At 55.1% G+C, this 16,506-nt stretch overlaps 2 protein-coding genes across 2 annotated transcripts; one reads left to right on the plus strand and one right to left on the minus strand.

Annotated features, from left to right (window-relative positions):
* Window positions 1–5,717, minus strand: VOLCADRAFT_82353 (uncharacterized protein; the record flags this gene model as incomplete). The annotated part of the gene is made up of 16 exons (XM_002953527.1): window positions 5,435–5,717; window positions 5,231–5,350; window positions 5,071–5,132; window positions 4,811–4,898; window positions 4,467–4,628; window positions 4,135–4,302; window positions 3,745–3,887; window positions 3,178–3,346; window positions 2,704–2,993; window positions 2,240–2,399; window positions 1,903–2,007; window positions 1,483–1,706; window positions 1,019–1,262; window positions 517–761; window positions 211–325; window positions 1–63 (listed from the first exon to the last, which is right to left on the minus strand). The coding sequence occupies exons 1-16, from the start codon at window positions 5,549–5,551 to the stop codon at window positions 1–3; spliced, it is 2,475 nt and encodes an 824-aa protein (XP_002953573.1). The 5' UTR covers window positions 5,552–5,717.
* A 391-nt stretch (window positions 5,718–6,108) lies between these two features.
* Window positions 6,109–16,081, plus strand: VOLCADRAFT_94337 (uncharacterized protein; the record flags this gene model as incomplete). Its single annotated transcript, XM_002953437.1, has 15 exons — window positions 6,109–6,327; window positions 6,903–7,201; window positions 7,683–7,755; window positions 8,599–8,711; window positions 8,883–8,895; window positions 9,367–9,481; window positions 9,910–9,986; window positions 10,488–10,610; window positions 11,120–11,192; window positions 12,070–12,221; window positions 12,401–13,032; window positions 13,894–14,018; window positions 14,478–14,557; window positions 14,984–15,109; window positions 16,007–16,081. Coding segments are annotated over 15 exons (2,295 nt in total), but the record flags the coding sequence as incomplete, so codon positions are not given.
* Window positions 16,082–16,506: the final 425 nt, after the last annotated feature.

Below are 16,506 nucleotides of genomic sequence, written 5' to 3' on the forward strand. Positions count from 1 at the left end.
TTATGACCCGCACATCAGGCACGCTTCCTTGTTTTCCAAGCTGCAAACCATGGCAGCGAGCTGCTGCTCCCGTTCCAGCTGAGCCAACTGAGCTGCGCGACGCTCCGCAGCCGCCGCGACAGCCGCGGCGCCGCCTCCCGCCAAGGCCGGAGTCGTCGTGGTTGACGGCAGCGTGGTTGCGGCAGTGGTGATGTTGGGCGTGGGGGTCACGGCGCCCACTGAGAACTTGCCGGTGGGCAGCGAGAGCGTGGGCGGCGGATTAGAGGCCTTCTTGCGAGACAAGGCCTGCTGGTCGACAGTGAACTTGATGGCATCGGCAGCAGCCCTGAAGGATGGACCAAGTGCATGAAAGACAGGGATAATCACCGCTGCAGAAATCTAAGACAAAATGCGCATTCAGGTTCAAAAAAGAAAGTCCTGGCAGGTGCACTGTCCGGCACTGGCATGTCGAAATAGGTGAAAAAGAGTAAAGAATGGCACAACTAGTACTAGAAAGAGTTACGAGGTCACGCTCACTTGGTCCGCAGGTAGTACATTCCAGTTTTGAGACCCTTGCGCCATGCGTAGAAGTGCAGCGACGTGAGCTTGCCGAAATTAGGATCCGGCATGAAGACGTTGAACGACTGCGACTGGTCAATGTAGGCCCCGCGGTCAGCGGCCATGTCCACTAGCGTGCGCTGCTTAATCTCCCAAACCGTCTTGTACAACGCCTTGAGCTCGACTGGGATGTCCAAATCAGCCACGCTGCCGTTAGCCGCCACCTTTGGAAGCCGAGGGAACACACAGGCGCAGGTCCCCCGAAACCGTCAGTTTGCCGAACTCCCCATATCCGGACCCTGTCACCAAAGGCTAGCACTTCATGGTATTTACAAAGTTCACGGTTAAAAAATGGAACCAGTAGTAGCGCTCCGTACTGCATGCCGTATCCCTGTATAAATATTCCGTAAACTAATTCATAGGAGTTGGACAAGACTAAACAGCAATGCACGTTTTGGGCCACGCATACGCCACTCATTACCAGCTCGTTCTTCAGCTCCGGACTCCAGAGACCCATTCTGTTCAGGTCGTGAAGCAAGTGCTGGTTCACAACAGTAAACTCGCCCGATAACACGCGCCGAACGTAAATGTTCGAGGTGTAGGGCTCAAAGCACTCGTTGTTGCCCAGGATCTGGGACGTCGAGGCTGTGGGCATGGGGGCAACCAAGAGGCTGTTCCGGACGCCGTGACGGGCGATGCGGTCACGCAGAGCTGGCCAGTCGCACCTAACAAAAGGGAAAACACGAACAAAAGCCGTTGAACCTAAGTAAAAAATTATCTTTGAAGAAAGGTCAAACAATACTGGACGAACATAGAGCTTTACCATGACAGAACGTGTACATGTGTGATGACACGCAACAGTGCAACAAGCTGCTGCATCATCACCGCGTTTCAAACATACCTAAGGGTTCTGCACCCTGACTAGGATTATGAAACCCAGCTCACCTGCTGCCGACGCCAGTAGGCTTTACACCCCACATGTCGGGCTGCAGGATGCCCTGGCTCACAGGCGAACCCTCGTACGTTTCGTACGTGCCGTCGCGCTCAGCTAGCTCGCACGAGGCCGACAGGGCAGCATAGTAAATGACCTCGAAGATCTGGCGGTTGAGCTCCGCAGCCTCGGGCGAGTCGAAGGGCATACCAAGTATAATAAAAGTGTCCGCCAAACCCTGTATGCAAAACCAGAGGAGATCATCAGCAGCTGCAGAACGACAATAGCACAACATTTTTGCAGGAATGTTGAATTGGAATATACAGGAATATACAAGAGCACCACGAGCTGACCGTAATCCCTCAGATCACGCATATGGGCAGCAGGACAACAGATGGTTCAGATGGCTGTGCAGCCTGCAGAGACGAGCCTACCTGGACGCCGAGCCCAATAGGGCGGTGACGCATGTTGGACTTTTGGGCCTTGGGGTGCGGATAGTAATTGACGTCGATGATCTTGTTCAGGTTGCGGGTGGCCATCTACGTAGCAGTGGGCCGTTCACATCGTCGTTCCAGCACATGTCGCGCATCATTGAGAGCATGGGTCCAGATAAAAATAGACAGTCCATGTATGCATTCTGGCGAAAGGGTGCATAACAGCACGATCTAGTCACCATCATACACATCCAAACATACCACACAAGCGCACGCAGCGGTAACAGGAAAATACGAGATCGAACAGCAAAACATCGCAACCGGACCCTAAGTTTACCTGGGTCATTTCCGCCAGCTTCTCGAAATCGAAAAAGCGGTTGGGCGCATCCAGGCTGCCAACCAACTTCTTAGACTCCCACCCAGGCTGACTGCCCCGCTCACGCACGAAGCGGGGAAGCGCGATGGATGCAAGGTTACAGACCGCGATCTCGTCGGGGCTGTGTGTTGGCGGGACGGTAGACAAAGACGGGAGTATGGTGGTTAGCAAACATCCAAGGAGTAGCTCGAGCGGCTCCCGGTGACAAAAATACCGCAATCTAGTAATTTAAACGATAGTAATCGTACGAGAGGTCAAACAGGTAAGCCCACCAACATTAAAGCTCCATGGATTGGAGTCCGCACGACGAGCGGCATCCGTACCATCTATACATTTCATTCGTCAAAGTTTAACAACGTAGTGCTCATCCGTAACTTATTTGATGCTCACAAGGACGCCGTCACGCCGTCGGATGATATACAGACCTGGTGTACTCAATAATCTCGGTGCACAGATTGGAACACTTGATAGTGCCCAGGTTCTGCTGGTTGGATTTCTTGTTGCACGAGTCCTTGTACAACATGTACGGATTGCCCGTCTCCACCTGAGCCTCCAGGATGGCAAACCACAGTTGCTGCGCGCGCACCACCTTGCGTGCCCGGCCCTCGCGTTCATACTGCGTGTACAGGCGCTCAAAGTCTGCTCCCCAGCACTCAGCCAGGTCTTGCGCCTCGTTGGGACAGAAAAGGCTCCACTCCTTGTCCGCCTCCACACGCTGAAAAGACAACAGCAAGATACGGATGTCGGGACACGATATCAAAGCACACGCTAGACGCAATGGAGATGCTTAAATAAAAGAACGGTCGCAGAACAAAACTTCCATCCAACAAAGCCTCCACTCAATAATCCTGATGCCAAGCCTGATTTTGATAACCCTCTCTGATATCCTTACATCTCACCTCCATGAACAGGTCCGGAATCCAAAGGCCGTAGAACAGATCACGCGCGCGCGCCTCCTCCTTGCCGTGATTCTTGCGCAGATCCAAAAACTCGAAGACGTCCGCATGCCAGGGCTCGATGTAGATGGCGAAGGCGCCCTTGCGCTTGCCGCCGCCCTGGTCCACATACCTGCGTGGGATGAACGCCGGGATTTGAGGTCGAGTCCAGGGAGCTTGGGAGTCCAGGGGTTGGAGGGACAACAAAGGCTACAAAACCTAGCCTAGACCCTGGTAGATACAACATGAAATGGGGCTCATCTACCAACGGCTCGCCAGGTCCCGTTCGCTTTGCAATTTCAGTCCGTCCGAGTAGGGGGGACGCACAAGGTACCCACAACAAGATAAGGTATAACAGACGCGGTGGCGCTGCACACTGAGTTAAATACACTGCTAGGGATTCAATTCAATTCAAGAGGTTTTCAATTCAATCTGAATCATCAGGGCACAATAGAATGCGAAATACGCCGGAAAGCAACGTTTGTCGCAGCAGCCCAATCCAGGATATTCGCCCAACTGGAAACGACGCACCTCGCTGTGTCGTTAAAGACACGCAGCATGGGGACGATGCCGTTCGAGGTGCCATTCGTACCACGAATGTACGACCCCGTGGCGCGGATGCAGTGAATGGACAGTCCAATTCCGCCCGCGCTCTTGGAAATTACAGCGCACTCCTGCAGCAGCAACAACAGGAACAAAACACATTGCTGCATTTGTTATAACACGCCTAAACAAGAAGTAGCTCCATGTCCACCTAGCTTAGCACCTTCGGTCAAGCATGCATATGCTTCAATATTCGTCTGCCCTGCAAAATCTCACATGCAAACAAACACATCAACAAAGTCTGCCTGCACCAGTAGAACGGCCGGTCCGAGGTAACTTCCGCAACGCCCAAAGACAGTGCCAAAGACCAAGACCCACCTTGAGCGTGTCATAAATCCCGTCAATGGAATCGTCGCGCATGCACAGCAGGAAACACGAGCTGAGCTGCGGGCGTGGGGTGCCGCTGTTGAAAAGCGTGGGTGATGCGTGGGTGAACCAGCGTTCAGACATCGCGTGATACGTCTGGATCGCCGATTCGATGTCGTCCTGTAAGCAGTGATAAACAGTGGTCAAATAGTTGAGGCTGAGGATGAAATGCATGCTGTGCATACCCGTTGCAGACAGCCGTAGGACGCAAGGTGTAATCGTTTTGCCAGCGGTTTCAAAAGCATGGGCAATGTCCACATACGCATGACCCAACTCGAGCTTACCTTGTGAATTCCAACAGCCACGCGCATCAGCATCTGCTGAGGCCGCTCCACCACCTCGCCGTTCATCCGGAGCAAGTAAGACCTCTCCAAAGTCTTGAAGCCAAAGTAGTCGAAGTCAAAGTCGCGATCGTAGCGAATCTCGCTGTTTAAGCGCGCAGCATTCTGGGTTTGGTGCGGGGGACGGATTACGAATTATGGCGGGTATCGAGGGGGTGAGACGCATGCCTGCCAATGATTAACACCAATGAATGTGGGGTGCATTTTTTGCAGTGTATTTGAAATAACATTTCAGCTTGCGGAAACATGTGTAACATGTGTGGGAAATCGTTTATTCAACCTCGCACCTGAATTATGATTTGGAAGACCTCTTTGTCGATCAAGGAAGCCTCCTGGCCGGTCCGTGGATTTTTGTAGTTGTAAAGTGCCTCCATACTGCAGCCAGCCAGCATGCGCGATAAGTTGCGCTCGGTTGTTACATGGACAGGCGTGCACGGATTGCTGGAACCCTCAACACAACCCTAGTAACGCATGTTCCAGCCTAAGTGCTTGCCGATAGTGCTGCTTAAAGACAAGATCTGCCCCCTATTATATCAGCTCCACTCACGTTTCGCTGAAGGACTTCTTTGTCTTCTTGTGCAAGTTGGACACAGCGATGCGCGCAGCCAGCTGCAAGCAACAGCAACACCAAGCAAAATGAGCGCATCTATCATACAATATGGCAAATTCTTTGATATGCTGCGCGCTAATGTCTACTCTGCGCTCACAATTGCATAATCCGGGTGCGTAGAAGTGAGCGCGGCAGCTGTCTCAGCAGCAAGCTCATCAAGCTCCGATGTTGTGACACCTTTGTAAACACCTCCAGCAACCTTCTGGGCAACAAGGACCTGTGCGAGAAGCGCGATCAGTGGCCTGGCGGGGAAGCACCCAGCGGCGGCAAACGCATTGACAGCTAGTCGTAAATTGTTTACCGCATCACAGAAGTCCGGATTCAGGCCATAAGCAAGCTTCACTATGCGAGCCGTAATCTTGTCAAACATGACCGGCTCCTGCCGGCCGTCGCGCTTGATAACGTACATAGATGTCATTTTTGAATGAAAGCGACAACAGGCGGCGCGATACCGGACCGGCTACCCCTCCTAGGTGCTCTAAATCAATCAAATAATCACTGTGGGCGTTTCAGTAATCTGAACGGGAATGTTTTTTGTGGCGGAAGAACACTGCGACACGGTTTGGTTCAATCGAGCATAAGCGCCACCAGTGCTACGAACAATTGAAATCAATGAACCAAGGACGTGTAATTAGTGCTGCACAGCATGCTGGGTGAAATGGGTTGTTTTGGCGCCTCATAACCGTACTCATTAGGCCCTCGAAGCCAACTGAAACTTCCGCATCCAAGCACACACAATTGCGATTATGATGCGACGAGCTACGTACACGGCTTTCTCCTAGGCATGTCTCTATTTGTGCTAATGATCGACAACTGCCCAAATTCACCTTGTTGGCACAACTGAATTCCTTAAAACTCCTTTCCTAAGAGATTTCTCTCATCCTCTTAAAAATACTAGTGCATGTAGGCGTCGTGATGAGGCTTCCGCATGCCGCTTTCCTAGTTTTTTCCTTATGGGCATCTTGCGCACAACAGTACATCCTTGCTGCAAGCATTGATGATGTTGCTGGGCCCATTGTAAAACTCAGTGATTTACAAACAAAACGCGAAAATGTGACGGAGACCAGCAAGGAGAGCAAGCCGGAGACAATCGCACAAATACTGGACGCAGCACTACAAAAGGAGTTTACGAAGGAAACAAGCGAGGATCCCAAAAGCGGATCAAATTTCAATGCAACGGTGCAGCAGGAAGAGGTACGCGCTTCAGTCGATCGTTAAGGGGTATCGGTACGGCGAGCGAAGAAAAGAGCACCAAGCCGCATTTCGCTCTGGTAATGCATGCATAGTTGCATCGATTTATCTGTTCATGTCTCTCGACCTTATTAGATACCCCGCCTACGAGGCCATGTCGTCCTCCCCCGACAGCCTTAGCACCCATCACTGCAACCCCTGACAAGCGTTTTGGGATGATTCCGCTGCCAGCCATACGTTTGTTCCAAAACCTAACTTCCACCATACGCATTTATCACTTCCTCCCCCATCCCCCACCCCAACAAAACCTTCGTAACCGGCACCGGCACTGCCTTGAACTTTCCTGGCTGGCTTGACTTTTACCGTCATCCTTTGTCAAGCAAACCCAAGGCCCCATAACATGGAGGGAGCCACGGATGCGAACCTCTTCGTCATTTCCGCCCGTCCCGGGAACCGCGGTAGCACTAAATTGATCATAGCTTCTGCATCCTTAGCTAACCTCCATTACAAACATTGTGCAGAATCACCCCTACATCCAACCCATCCCGCGCCCATCCGCATCCCGTCGTGGCATTCAGGCTAAGCTCGAGACCGTCGTACGGATAGCCGGGAAGGCGACGGCGGTGCAGCAGGCCACCGCCGCCGCCGGCTCTGGCTCCAACTCCACAGACAGCGCAGTCGACGGCGGCGGCGGCGGCTCCGCCGATGGTGGCGGCGGCGGCGACAGCACCGCTGCCGACGGCGCCACGCTCGGCGGCGCCGACACGTCGTCCGGGGTAGACCAATCCTCGGACATGGCGCCGTTGGTGGAGGTGGGGCCGGACGTGGACAGAATCATCGACTCCCAGGACAATGAGTTTGTGTTGTCTAAGCCGAAGTAAGGACAAAAGGGAGCGGAGCGGGGGGTAACCTGGGACACAGTGGTCTTTGGGTTTGGTGAGAGCCTTGGTGGCCAGTGAAAGGGCCCGTATTGCCTCGATCATCAATCTGTCTGTCTGTCTGTCTGGACGCATGCCGTTGTGTGCATGTGTTGTAATGGTCTTTGGAGCCGCGCGATGGGGGCAATGGCGAGTGAATGGATCACATTTAACTTTATCTTCAATCCGGTGCATGTGCGCGTCTCTATGTGCATAACGAGTGTTTTGAAGTTGAAGGGGAGGGGCTTAGGGGGCTTAAGAAGCAGTTGGAAGACTTGGAGGCAAGCGGACTGCCTTCCTTTGCCAGGGGGCACTACAGGGCCATTAGCGGGGTCAGCCAGTTTGCAACCAGCTCCTTGCTAAACATCTCTTTCATCCTCCGCTTCTACACACCTCTCCACACACTCACCTATACCCCTTTCTTACCTTGTACGTCCCCAGTGAGAGTGTCGCCTCACTGACTCTGGACCAGCAGCTCATTCGCGACATCTCGGTGCTGCTGGTGTCGGCGGCGGTGAGGTCACCTGCAGGAGGGAGGGGGAGCAGGGGGCTGATTGTATGGGAGGGGAGGGGTAAGGGTGGGGAGGGGAGGAGAGGAGAGGAGGGAGTGGTGGTGGGGGAGGGGATAGGGAGGGTAAGACGAACCACTGGCGAATGGAGCAGATACCAAAGACGGGACAGGGAGGGGAGGGGATTGAGGAGGGGGGCTTAGGAGAGGAAGGGGAGTTTGCTGATCCAGACTTGACCCTGCAGCACTGGACCGATTGAGTGAGTGAGAGAGGGATGGGTGAGCGGGGAGGGGGGCAGAAGTCGTGGATGGACAACACCCGTCTTGCATGGTGTCGTGATGTCATCAGCTGCTGCTGCTATTGATGCTGCTGCTGTTGCAAGGGGTGGGGGGGACTAGGAAGGTGGAAGGTGGGGGCTGGGCCCCACGTGGGAGAAGGTGGGAAGTGAACTGCCGATGGTGGTGGGGGGGAGGGGCCAGGAGCTAGAGGGGTTGCAGCTGGTAGGGGCCATCTAGATGTACCTACATGCAGCTCGGGGTGTTTGGGGTGTCTCTTTGGGCTGCTTGTACAAAATACCTGCTGCACCTCCCATCTGAGCGAGTGTTGTTGGAGACCCTGCCCCAAAGAGGAGGTTGGAGGTATCTTGTGGATCCTTTTCCCTTTTGCACGCTGACCTACACCGCACGCTTCCTGCAGCAATGGTACCCAAATGACGTCACACCGCCATCACCACCACAATCACCACCACAATCACCACAGTCAGCTCACCCCCGGACCGAACATCCTCCATGCTTGCGACGCGCAATCGTGCTGCTTGTTTGGTCGCATGTGCTTGCTTGCAATCGCAGCTCTTTGGTACGCTGTTTGAGGCTGTACGGCAACCCGTCATCAACGGCTACCTGATTGGCGGCGCAGTTGTGGGGCCCGGGGGCCTCAACCTGATCAATGTACGGACGGGGGGGTGGGGTGGAGTGTGTGAGTGGCTGGGGTTGGGTGGAGGGGGCCCGACGGGCCTAGGTTAAGGTGGAAGCGCTGCGGTTGTTGTGGGGTGTTTTCCTACACCTGCGAAACATACTCCCCCTCTCTCCTCCCCCCCGCACACACACACGCTTGTACTGCATTACCATGCTAGGCCATGTCCTTCAGTAAGTCAAGTCAGGTCAGGACGTTGTCATCTCTAGCACGTTCCCAGCTCAGTTCGCGGCTTACAGCTCTTTTCAAGATGCACACAGAATCACACACAGCATATGGCCACACATGACACCGTCCTTGGGGGCCCCCTGCACGTGTGTCTGTGTGTGTGTGTGTGTGTGTGCAGAAAGATATTGTAACTTGTATAAACCCAACACATATATTTAAATAATACACACGTCTGCTCGAGCTCACTCCTCACTTCCGTTCACCTGTATTTAGTTTCCATCATATATATCCCCCACTTGCCCCCCTTCTGTCCCCCCCCCCCATTGAGAGGGGAGAGGGGAGTATCCGTCTATCCATCCCGGGTATCAGCTTCACTCGTCTGTGGTGTTCATCTTCCTATAACCCCCCCTTCGGCCCCCCATCGACCCCCCCCCCACACACACACACGCACAAACACACACTCCGGTGTACTTCAGGAGCTGGTCCAGGTGGAGTCTCTGGCCCAGTTGGGGGTGCAGCTGCTGCTGTTCGGCCTGGGACTGGAGCTGTCCTTCACCAAGCTGAGGGCGGTGTGGGGGGTGGCTGTGCTAGGTGAGTTCAGCGGCGCCTGGCGGGTTCCGCTGGGGGGGGAGAGGGAAGGGCAAGAGGGGGAAGGGGACTTGGGGACCCTGTGTTTCGCTGCCCATTTTCAATCCTGAGCTGGTGTATTTAAGCGCCGTGAAGCGCACGGGGCACAGCCGCCGAGGCTGCCTGGACCTTAGCTGGGCTGCCGTTCCGTGGGGCACCGACCGCACTGGCTGCCGTCCGCCGCCTCGCCCTCGCTTTCCTCCCCCAGTCCCCCCCCCCCACACACACATACCCGGGGTCGCTTTGTGTCGGCCTCTCCAAACCCCTCTTTCACCGCACACATCACCGTGCATTGGTAATATAACTAACTCCTTACCTGTTACCCCGCCCACCGCACACATCACACATCACATCACCATCCCTCGTCCCCTCCCCCTCACCCCCACCTCCAGGTGGTACTCTGCAGATTGTACTGCTGTCCATGGTGTGCGGCCTGGTGGCGGCGGCTGCGGGGGCACCACTGGCGCAGGTGGGGAGAAGCGGAAAGAGTTACGAGGGGTGCGCGTGTGTGTTTTGGTGCGTGTGTTTGTGTGCAGACTGGCGTACTGGAAAGGGGTTGAGAGTCGGCTAGGGTAACAGAGTCGGTTAGTGTAAGGGAGTCGGTTGGAGGTCGGGTGGGAACCTGGAATCCTCTGGATCCCCTGATCTAATCCGCGTCCCCTCAGATTCTCGCTTTTCCTTTTTGAATATACTTCCTTTTTCATCCTCCCTGCCATGTATTTTAATCCAAAGTTATTGCTTAAAAAACATCACACGCGAAGCTCCTCACCCACCCCAACCCAACACCCACCTCGCCCTGCCGCCGCCCCCAAACCCATGGCCCCCTCCGGCCCCGCCCTTATTCCTGGCGTGTAAGTCTATCCTTGGCATCAGCTTGCATCACTCGTTCGCGGTTCGTGTTTTCCCAACCGCCCAACCCGTACTGTTCTAATTCCGTCCTGGTGTGTTCGCACGCGAAATGCACACGTAGGGTATTTTCGTGGGTGCTCTGTTGTCCATGAGCAGCACCGCTGTGGTGATCAAGTGCCTGGAGGTGATGCGGAGCACCAGCAGCGCGTACGGACAGATTACGACGGGGACCCTGCTGCTGCAGGTACGACCCGTGACCGGATGTTGTTCTCCCCGCATGTAACTTGTTACTTCCAGTTCCCGGGGGCCCCCCCCGCCTACTGGTCAGTTGTGCTCCTTGGCAGCAGCTTCACTCGTTCGTGGTTCGTCTTGTTCGTCTCTCCCCCCCTCGCCCCCCCATGATATCCCCGACGCGACCCTGGCAAAGCTGATGGCGTTACATGGCGTTACATGGCAAAGCTGATGGCGTTACATGGCGTTACATGGCGTTACATGGCAAAGCTGATGGCGTTACATGGCAAAGCTGATGGCGTTACATGGCAAACCTCTGAAGAGATGTTATGGGAAGATGTGTACTTCTGTCGTGTATCATTTTTCACTGAATTCCTCTGGCCGCGATTCATGCGGGATTTGTGTTTTCGCCTTTGGGATCGTTTTTTGATTTGGCCCCCCCCCGCCCGAAACCCCCGCCCGTCCGCCCGAAACCCATATCCCTCGCGTCCCCGCCTGAACCTCATGTGTCCTCTCTTTCAGGACTGCATGGTTGGAGTGATGTTTGCCTTGATGCCCCTCTTTGCGAGCGGTCTGGGCAGCGGCGCCGACCTAAGTAAGAGCTGAGGGAGGGGGGCATGGGGGTTGGGGTTGGGGGAAAAAATTGCCTGAATTGAGGTGGCTGGCTGGTTCGCCTGTCTGTCTGTCTATCTGTCTGCCGGGCGAAGGAAGGCCGACCCAGGGTTTGTATCGCCTGTACGCGTATGTCTTTTTCGCCGTGGATGATGTCTGGGAACGCGCTTGTCGACCTATACGCAGCAGGCAGACAGACAAACAGACAGACGAAAAGACGAGACCCCCAATCACTTGACATGGAATATATTGTTATTGCTCATCTCTACACAGGCAGTCGTAGTTGATTCGTGACATTGTTTCTCTTTAGAGTTTATTGCTTGGGCACTAGAACTTGTTGCGTTGTATTGTACTACTAGGCCCCTCAACCTAACTTGTGGATCCTAGCTAGGCTCTTGGGCCTCTGCTAGCTCGTGTAGGGGCTGGCTAGTTACACCTCTCTGGCTGGGTAACGCAACCGAGGTGTAATAAGTACACACATACACACGCACACACACAACCACATTATCGTTCCTCCCGTCCCCTCGTTCCGCATTCGCCGTCCATCTCTATCTGTCGTCCCCCGCCTCAATACTGTCCATCTTTTTTCTCTTTGTTGCTTTCTTTTTTGCATTTTGCATACCCAACATATATATTATATTTATTTAAAGTTTAAGTATATATATATATAGTTTAAGATAGTTATTTGTTATATTTTTAAACTACAAGTACTGTCGTAGCAATACTCTATTAGCGACAAGATTAGGTGCAAGCAATAACTATCCAGCCTAGGGCCCACTATCCACTGTTCTCCTTATTGTTCTTGTTATTGTTCTTCTCCTCCTCCCCCTCCCGCCGCCGCCTGCGCGTCCTCCTCCAAGCGCCAGTTGCGGGCAAGGACGTTGCGGAGGCTACCGGTCGTGCCGTACTGCTGGTGCTGGCTTCCGTACTGCGACTTACCTTTGCGGTGCTGGCGGCGTTGCTGCTGGCGAAGACGCTGCTGTCACCGCTGTTGAGACTCATGCAACGACATGTACGAGGCGGTTGGGAGTTGGCGGTTGGGTCTCGGGATCAAGATTAGGTTTTAAGAGGGCCGGACCAGCGTGACTCCGCAAGTGGTTGTTCTCGTCCTTGCAAAGGATTACCCATGTACATTCAAATACATACACTACGTAATTACTTACATACGTACGTACATACATACAAACGCAGGCTTCCCGGGAGCTGATTCAACTTTCTCTTGTGGCCATTTGTGTTGGCATTTCGAGCTTCAGCCATTTGATGGGCTTATCCAGCGAACTGGGGGCCTTCGTGGCCGGCGTCATGGTCAATGTGGCGCTAGGGCCGGGACCGACCCACGGGTCATCAGGTGCCGCTGGCGCCGATGGCACAGCCGCCGGCGGTGCCGGCAGCGGCGTTGCCGCCGTCGTGATGCACGCCATGGCGCCTATCGCCAGTATTGTGCCGTTGCCTGGTGCTGGCGGCGCCGGAGGCGGCAGCGGCGGCGGAGCCGCCACCGCCGGCCTCATCGCCCACGGGTCGGTCGGCGTTATCATCAACGACGACGACTCTGACCACCGTTTGTCTGCATTGAAGGCGAAGGGTAGTGACAGCGAGGCAGATTGGGGCCTGGAACCTAACGCACTGCTATTGTCGGATGTGAACAGGGAATGGGAACGGGAACGCGAGCGCGAGAGGGAACGGGAACGCGAGCGCGAGCGTGAGCGGATCCGTGCAGGCCGCGAGACGCTGGGCTCTCATGCAGCGTACTACAGCATAGAGAGCGCCAGGAACGTACTGGTGGCGCTGTTCATGGCCAGTATTGGGCTCATCATGTCTCCACGGTACGGCACGGGGAGCAGAGCTCCTGGGGACCCATGGGGGGGTGGAGTGGAGGGGAGGGGAGTGGGTTGGATGACAGTAGGGTCTGCCTCTGCTGCCTCAATCCCCTGTCGCCTTCGTCCCCTGCCACGTCTATCCGGAGAAAAAGTGGTGATCAAGGGGATAACGGTCTGATAACGGTCTGATAACCGTCTGATAACGGTCTGATAACGGCTCTGATGCTTGGCTGTTGGGATTGAAAGGGGAGGAGGGTGGGTGAAGGAAGGGGGTGGGAGAGGGAGACGGCACCTGGAATTGAAAATTTAGACGGGTGGTGGCCGCTGTGTGGCTGCTGTTGATAAAGAGGCGAGCCTCTTGAGTGCTACTCCATTACCTCTCCTATCACGAGCTTGCGATACGCCCTGGGCTCTGTCTTTTTGTGCTGCTGCCTCACGCCTGAGCCCATTAATCGTTCGTTCGTTGGCGCACCATCGCAGTTTTTTCGCCTCTTGCCCTCGTCTGTGCCCCAAACCGCTCAACTTCCAGCTTCCAAACACATTCTTTCATCTGCCCCCGTTCTGCGTCCTCCTCCGCTGCCCTTTACCTCACGCCGTCTCCTGCGGCAATCCTACCCGCCGATACGCCGCCCATGCCCCGGTCCTCGGCTTCCGTTCTCCCCCCCTTCCTCCACCTCCTCCTGCTGCTCCTGCTGCTGCTGTTGCTCCCCCACCTCCTGCTGCTGCTGTTGCTATTACCTCACCTCCTCCACCTCTTCCTGCTCCCCCTCTTCCTACTACTTCTTCCTCCCTCTTGTTGCTGTCCCACCTGCTGCTGCTGCTGTTGCTACAACCTCACCTCCTCCGCCTCCTGTTGCTCCTCCTCAGTTTCCTGATGGACCACTTGGGCGTGTTGACGGTGGGTGTGGGTCTGGTGGTGCTCGTGAAGGGCGCCCTCGTGGCGGCCGTGGTCCGGAGCTTCTCCGTGGGGCTCATGACGTCGCTGGCTGTGGGTGAGTACGGGGTGGGGGGGTAGGTGGGGGGGTAGGTAGGTGGGGGTGTTAAGGTTGACGGTGGCTGGCAGATGCATGGAGGGGAGGCGTGGAGAACTGCTTGCTGCGCGGCGGAGGAGTTTCAAATGACCTGCCGAGGGATGTCCGAAGCGCCCGAAGTGTGCTGGAGTCGGACTCCGTGGCTCAGAGCAACTCTCAAAAGCTCGGAAACAGACGGGGCATTGGGACTGGGCCCCGAATGTGCTGATAGGAGGACTGGGGCTGAAGGAGGATTGGCGGCGGAAGGTGCGGGTGGGTTGCGGAGACAGTGGGATGCGGGGAGAGGTAGGTTGGGTGTACGGAGTAAGTTGTACGGCGCGTCCTTAGGGGGTACCCCGTGAAATCCAAACCATGCAACCAACTAACCAGCCAGCCACCTTTAACCGTCCGACCAACCAACCCAATGTACCCAACACGCAGGTCTCTCCATGGCACACGTGGGGGAGTTTGCGTTCGTACTGCTGAGCCATGCCGTACAATCGGGCTTGCTGCCGTTGCAGGTATGGGCTATGGGCAGATGGCGGGGGAGTAGCAGCTGTATGTCCGGGGCGGTGTGTGTGGGGCGGTGTGCGGGTCTTGCTGTCGTGACCCTCCGGTTAAAAGGGGGGTGGGGGGTAAGTGGCCTGGGTGGGTAGGGTGGCCTGGGTTGAGAGCCTGAAGGTAGGGAAATTCTTCTCTCGTCCATAAAGGCGCGTCTCTTGCCTGCCCGGCCGCCCGCGCGCCCGCCCGGCCTGCGTGACATTTCCCCTGTGCGTGTGTGTGCGCCGTAGTTCTCGAACGTCCTCTCACACACAACGCCCTCGCACACACCCCTTGTCTCCAACCTCTCCATTCAACCACCCTCGCTTCCCCCAACCGACCGCCACAACCAGCATCTCCCAACTACCAACTAACCCAACCAATTACTCCACCATCTTGTCCCTCAGGTGTACATGTTGCTGTTGGGGGTCACTGCGCTCTCACTCCTCACGACACCGTTCATCGTACTGCTGGCCATGCACTGGGTACTGCCTAAGGACTCCGGGGGGCTCCACTCGAGCACTGCCGCGATGGTGGGTGCAGGCGGAGCGCATGTGATGGTGCACGGCGGAGTTGGAGTGGGAGTCGGGGGAGGAGGAAACGACCCGCGGGTCGTTGTGAATGGGAGCACCGCTGCCGCCACTACCGCTGTCGCTGGCGGGGCGGCGGGCAGCCGACGAGTCGGCGCAGCGCGGTGACATGAGCAAACAGACAAGCATACATACATATATACGGACATGGATTAGATGCAGGACAGCATTCTTGCATATTGCTTTTCCAGGTTTCGCAGTTTGAGAGCTGTTTATTAATTTTCGGGGGAGAAAAAAAGAGGCTTTGGTGAGGTTGGGGTAAAATCCTAGATTTGGGTTTACTAAACATGATGTTGTTTCTGAGGTTCGTTTTGAGCGATGAGTCATGCTGGTGGTTGTGCGCCATTGTTGATTTCCTAGTTTGGACGTGTGTTTGTTTGTTTATTCGTATGTATGTGTGTGTGTGTGAGGAGCTTGGCGACGTGGCAACAGGAGAACCCCGGGAAAAACTCCTCCTCCCTTTCTTCCAAGTGCCGAGAGCGAATGAATGAGCAACGAAGTAACGAATGGATTTGAATTAAAATTTTGCATGCTGTTTATTATAGTGAATGGCAGGTAAAGGGGGGTGGGGCTGGGGCCGCAAAGTTTGGAAATTCGACGAGAGCTTAGGGCATGGCGGTTTACCGTTGGGGGTTTCAGTTGTTCCGTTGGGTTTATCTCTATTTCTTGTTATATTTTGACGGTTTCCTGTTCAGGTCACAGCGCGAAGTCGGCAGCAGGAGTGCTGAGGAGCATAGAAGGAGGAGGAAGTTAGCAGCGGCACCGGAATGCCATTCACTTTCTGCCCTTAGTACGGGGCATCATATGTCGTACTCCTGAGTGCCGTTCCCGGCCTCGCAGCAGGTCTTTGCTTTGCAGCAGGTCTTTGGGGGCTCAGGTCGTATGTCTCGAAGTGGCCATCGCACAACCTTATGATGGGCTGCAGGTGTTGCTAATGCGAGGGCCTTTTAAACCCTTCAAAAAATCCTCAGTCTCTGTACGTGCGCTTTTTTTCGGACAAAACGCGTGTACGAAAATGGTGGACGAGTGCACGAAAAGGCCGAGAGTTCGTTTTATGTGATGGGGGGCTAAGAGAAGTGGCTGGGGGGGGGGTGCTGATGCGAGAGGTGCCGTGGTAATGTGAATAGAGAGAGCGATGAATGCTGTACGGATTGAAACGAATGAGCAGCTTTGCAGCAGGCCCTTTTGACTTGTGTGTGTCTGTGTGTGTCTGTGTGTGTGTGTTGGAAGTGAACGATACTGGAATCGACATGCGCATGTTTGTTGGGGTCCTTGAAGGTGTGCTTTGGTCGAAACGCATAGTGTCTGTGTGTATGTCTGTATGTCTGTATGTGTGTCTG

Source organism: Volvox carteri (genome assembly GCF_000143455.1).
Source record: "Volvox carteri f. nagariensis unplaced genomic scaffold VOLCAscaffold_36, whole genome shotgun sequence".
In the NCBI taxonomy this organism is placed as follows: Eukaryota; Viridiplantae; Chlorophyta; class Chlorophyceae; order Chlamydomonadales; family Volvocaceae; genus Volvox; species Volvox carteri.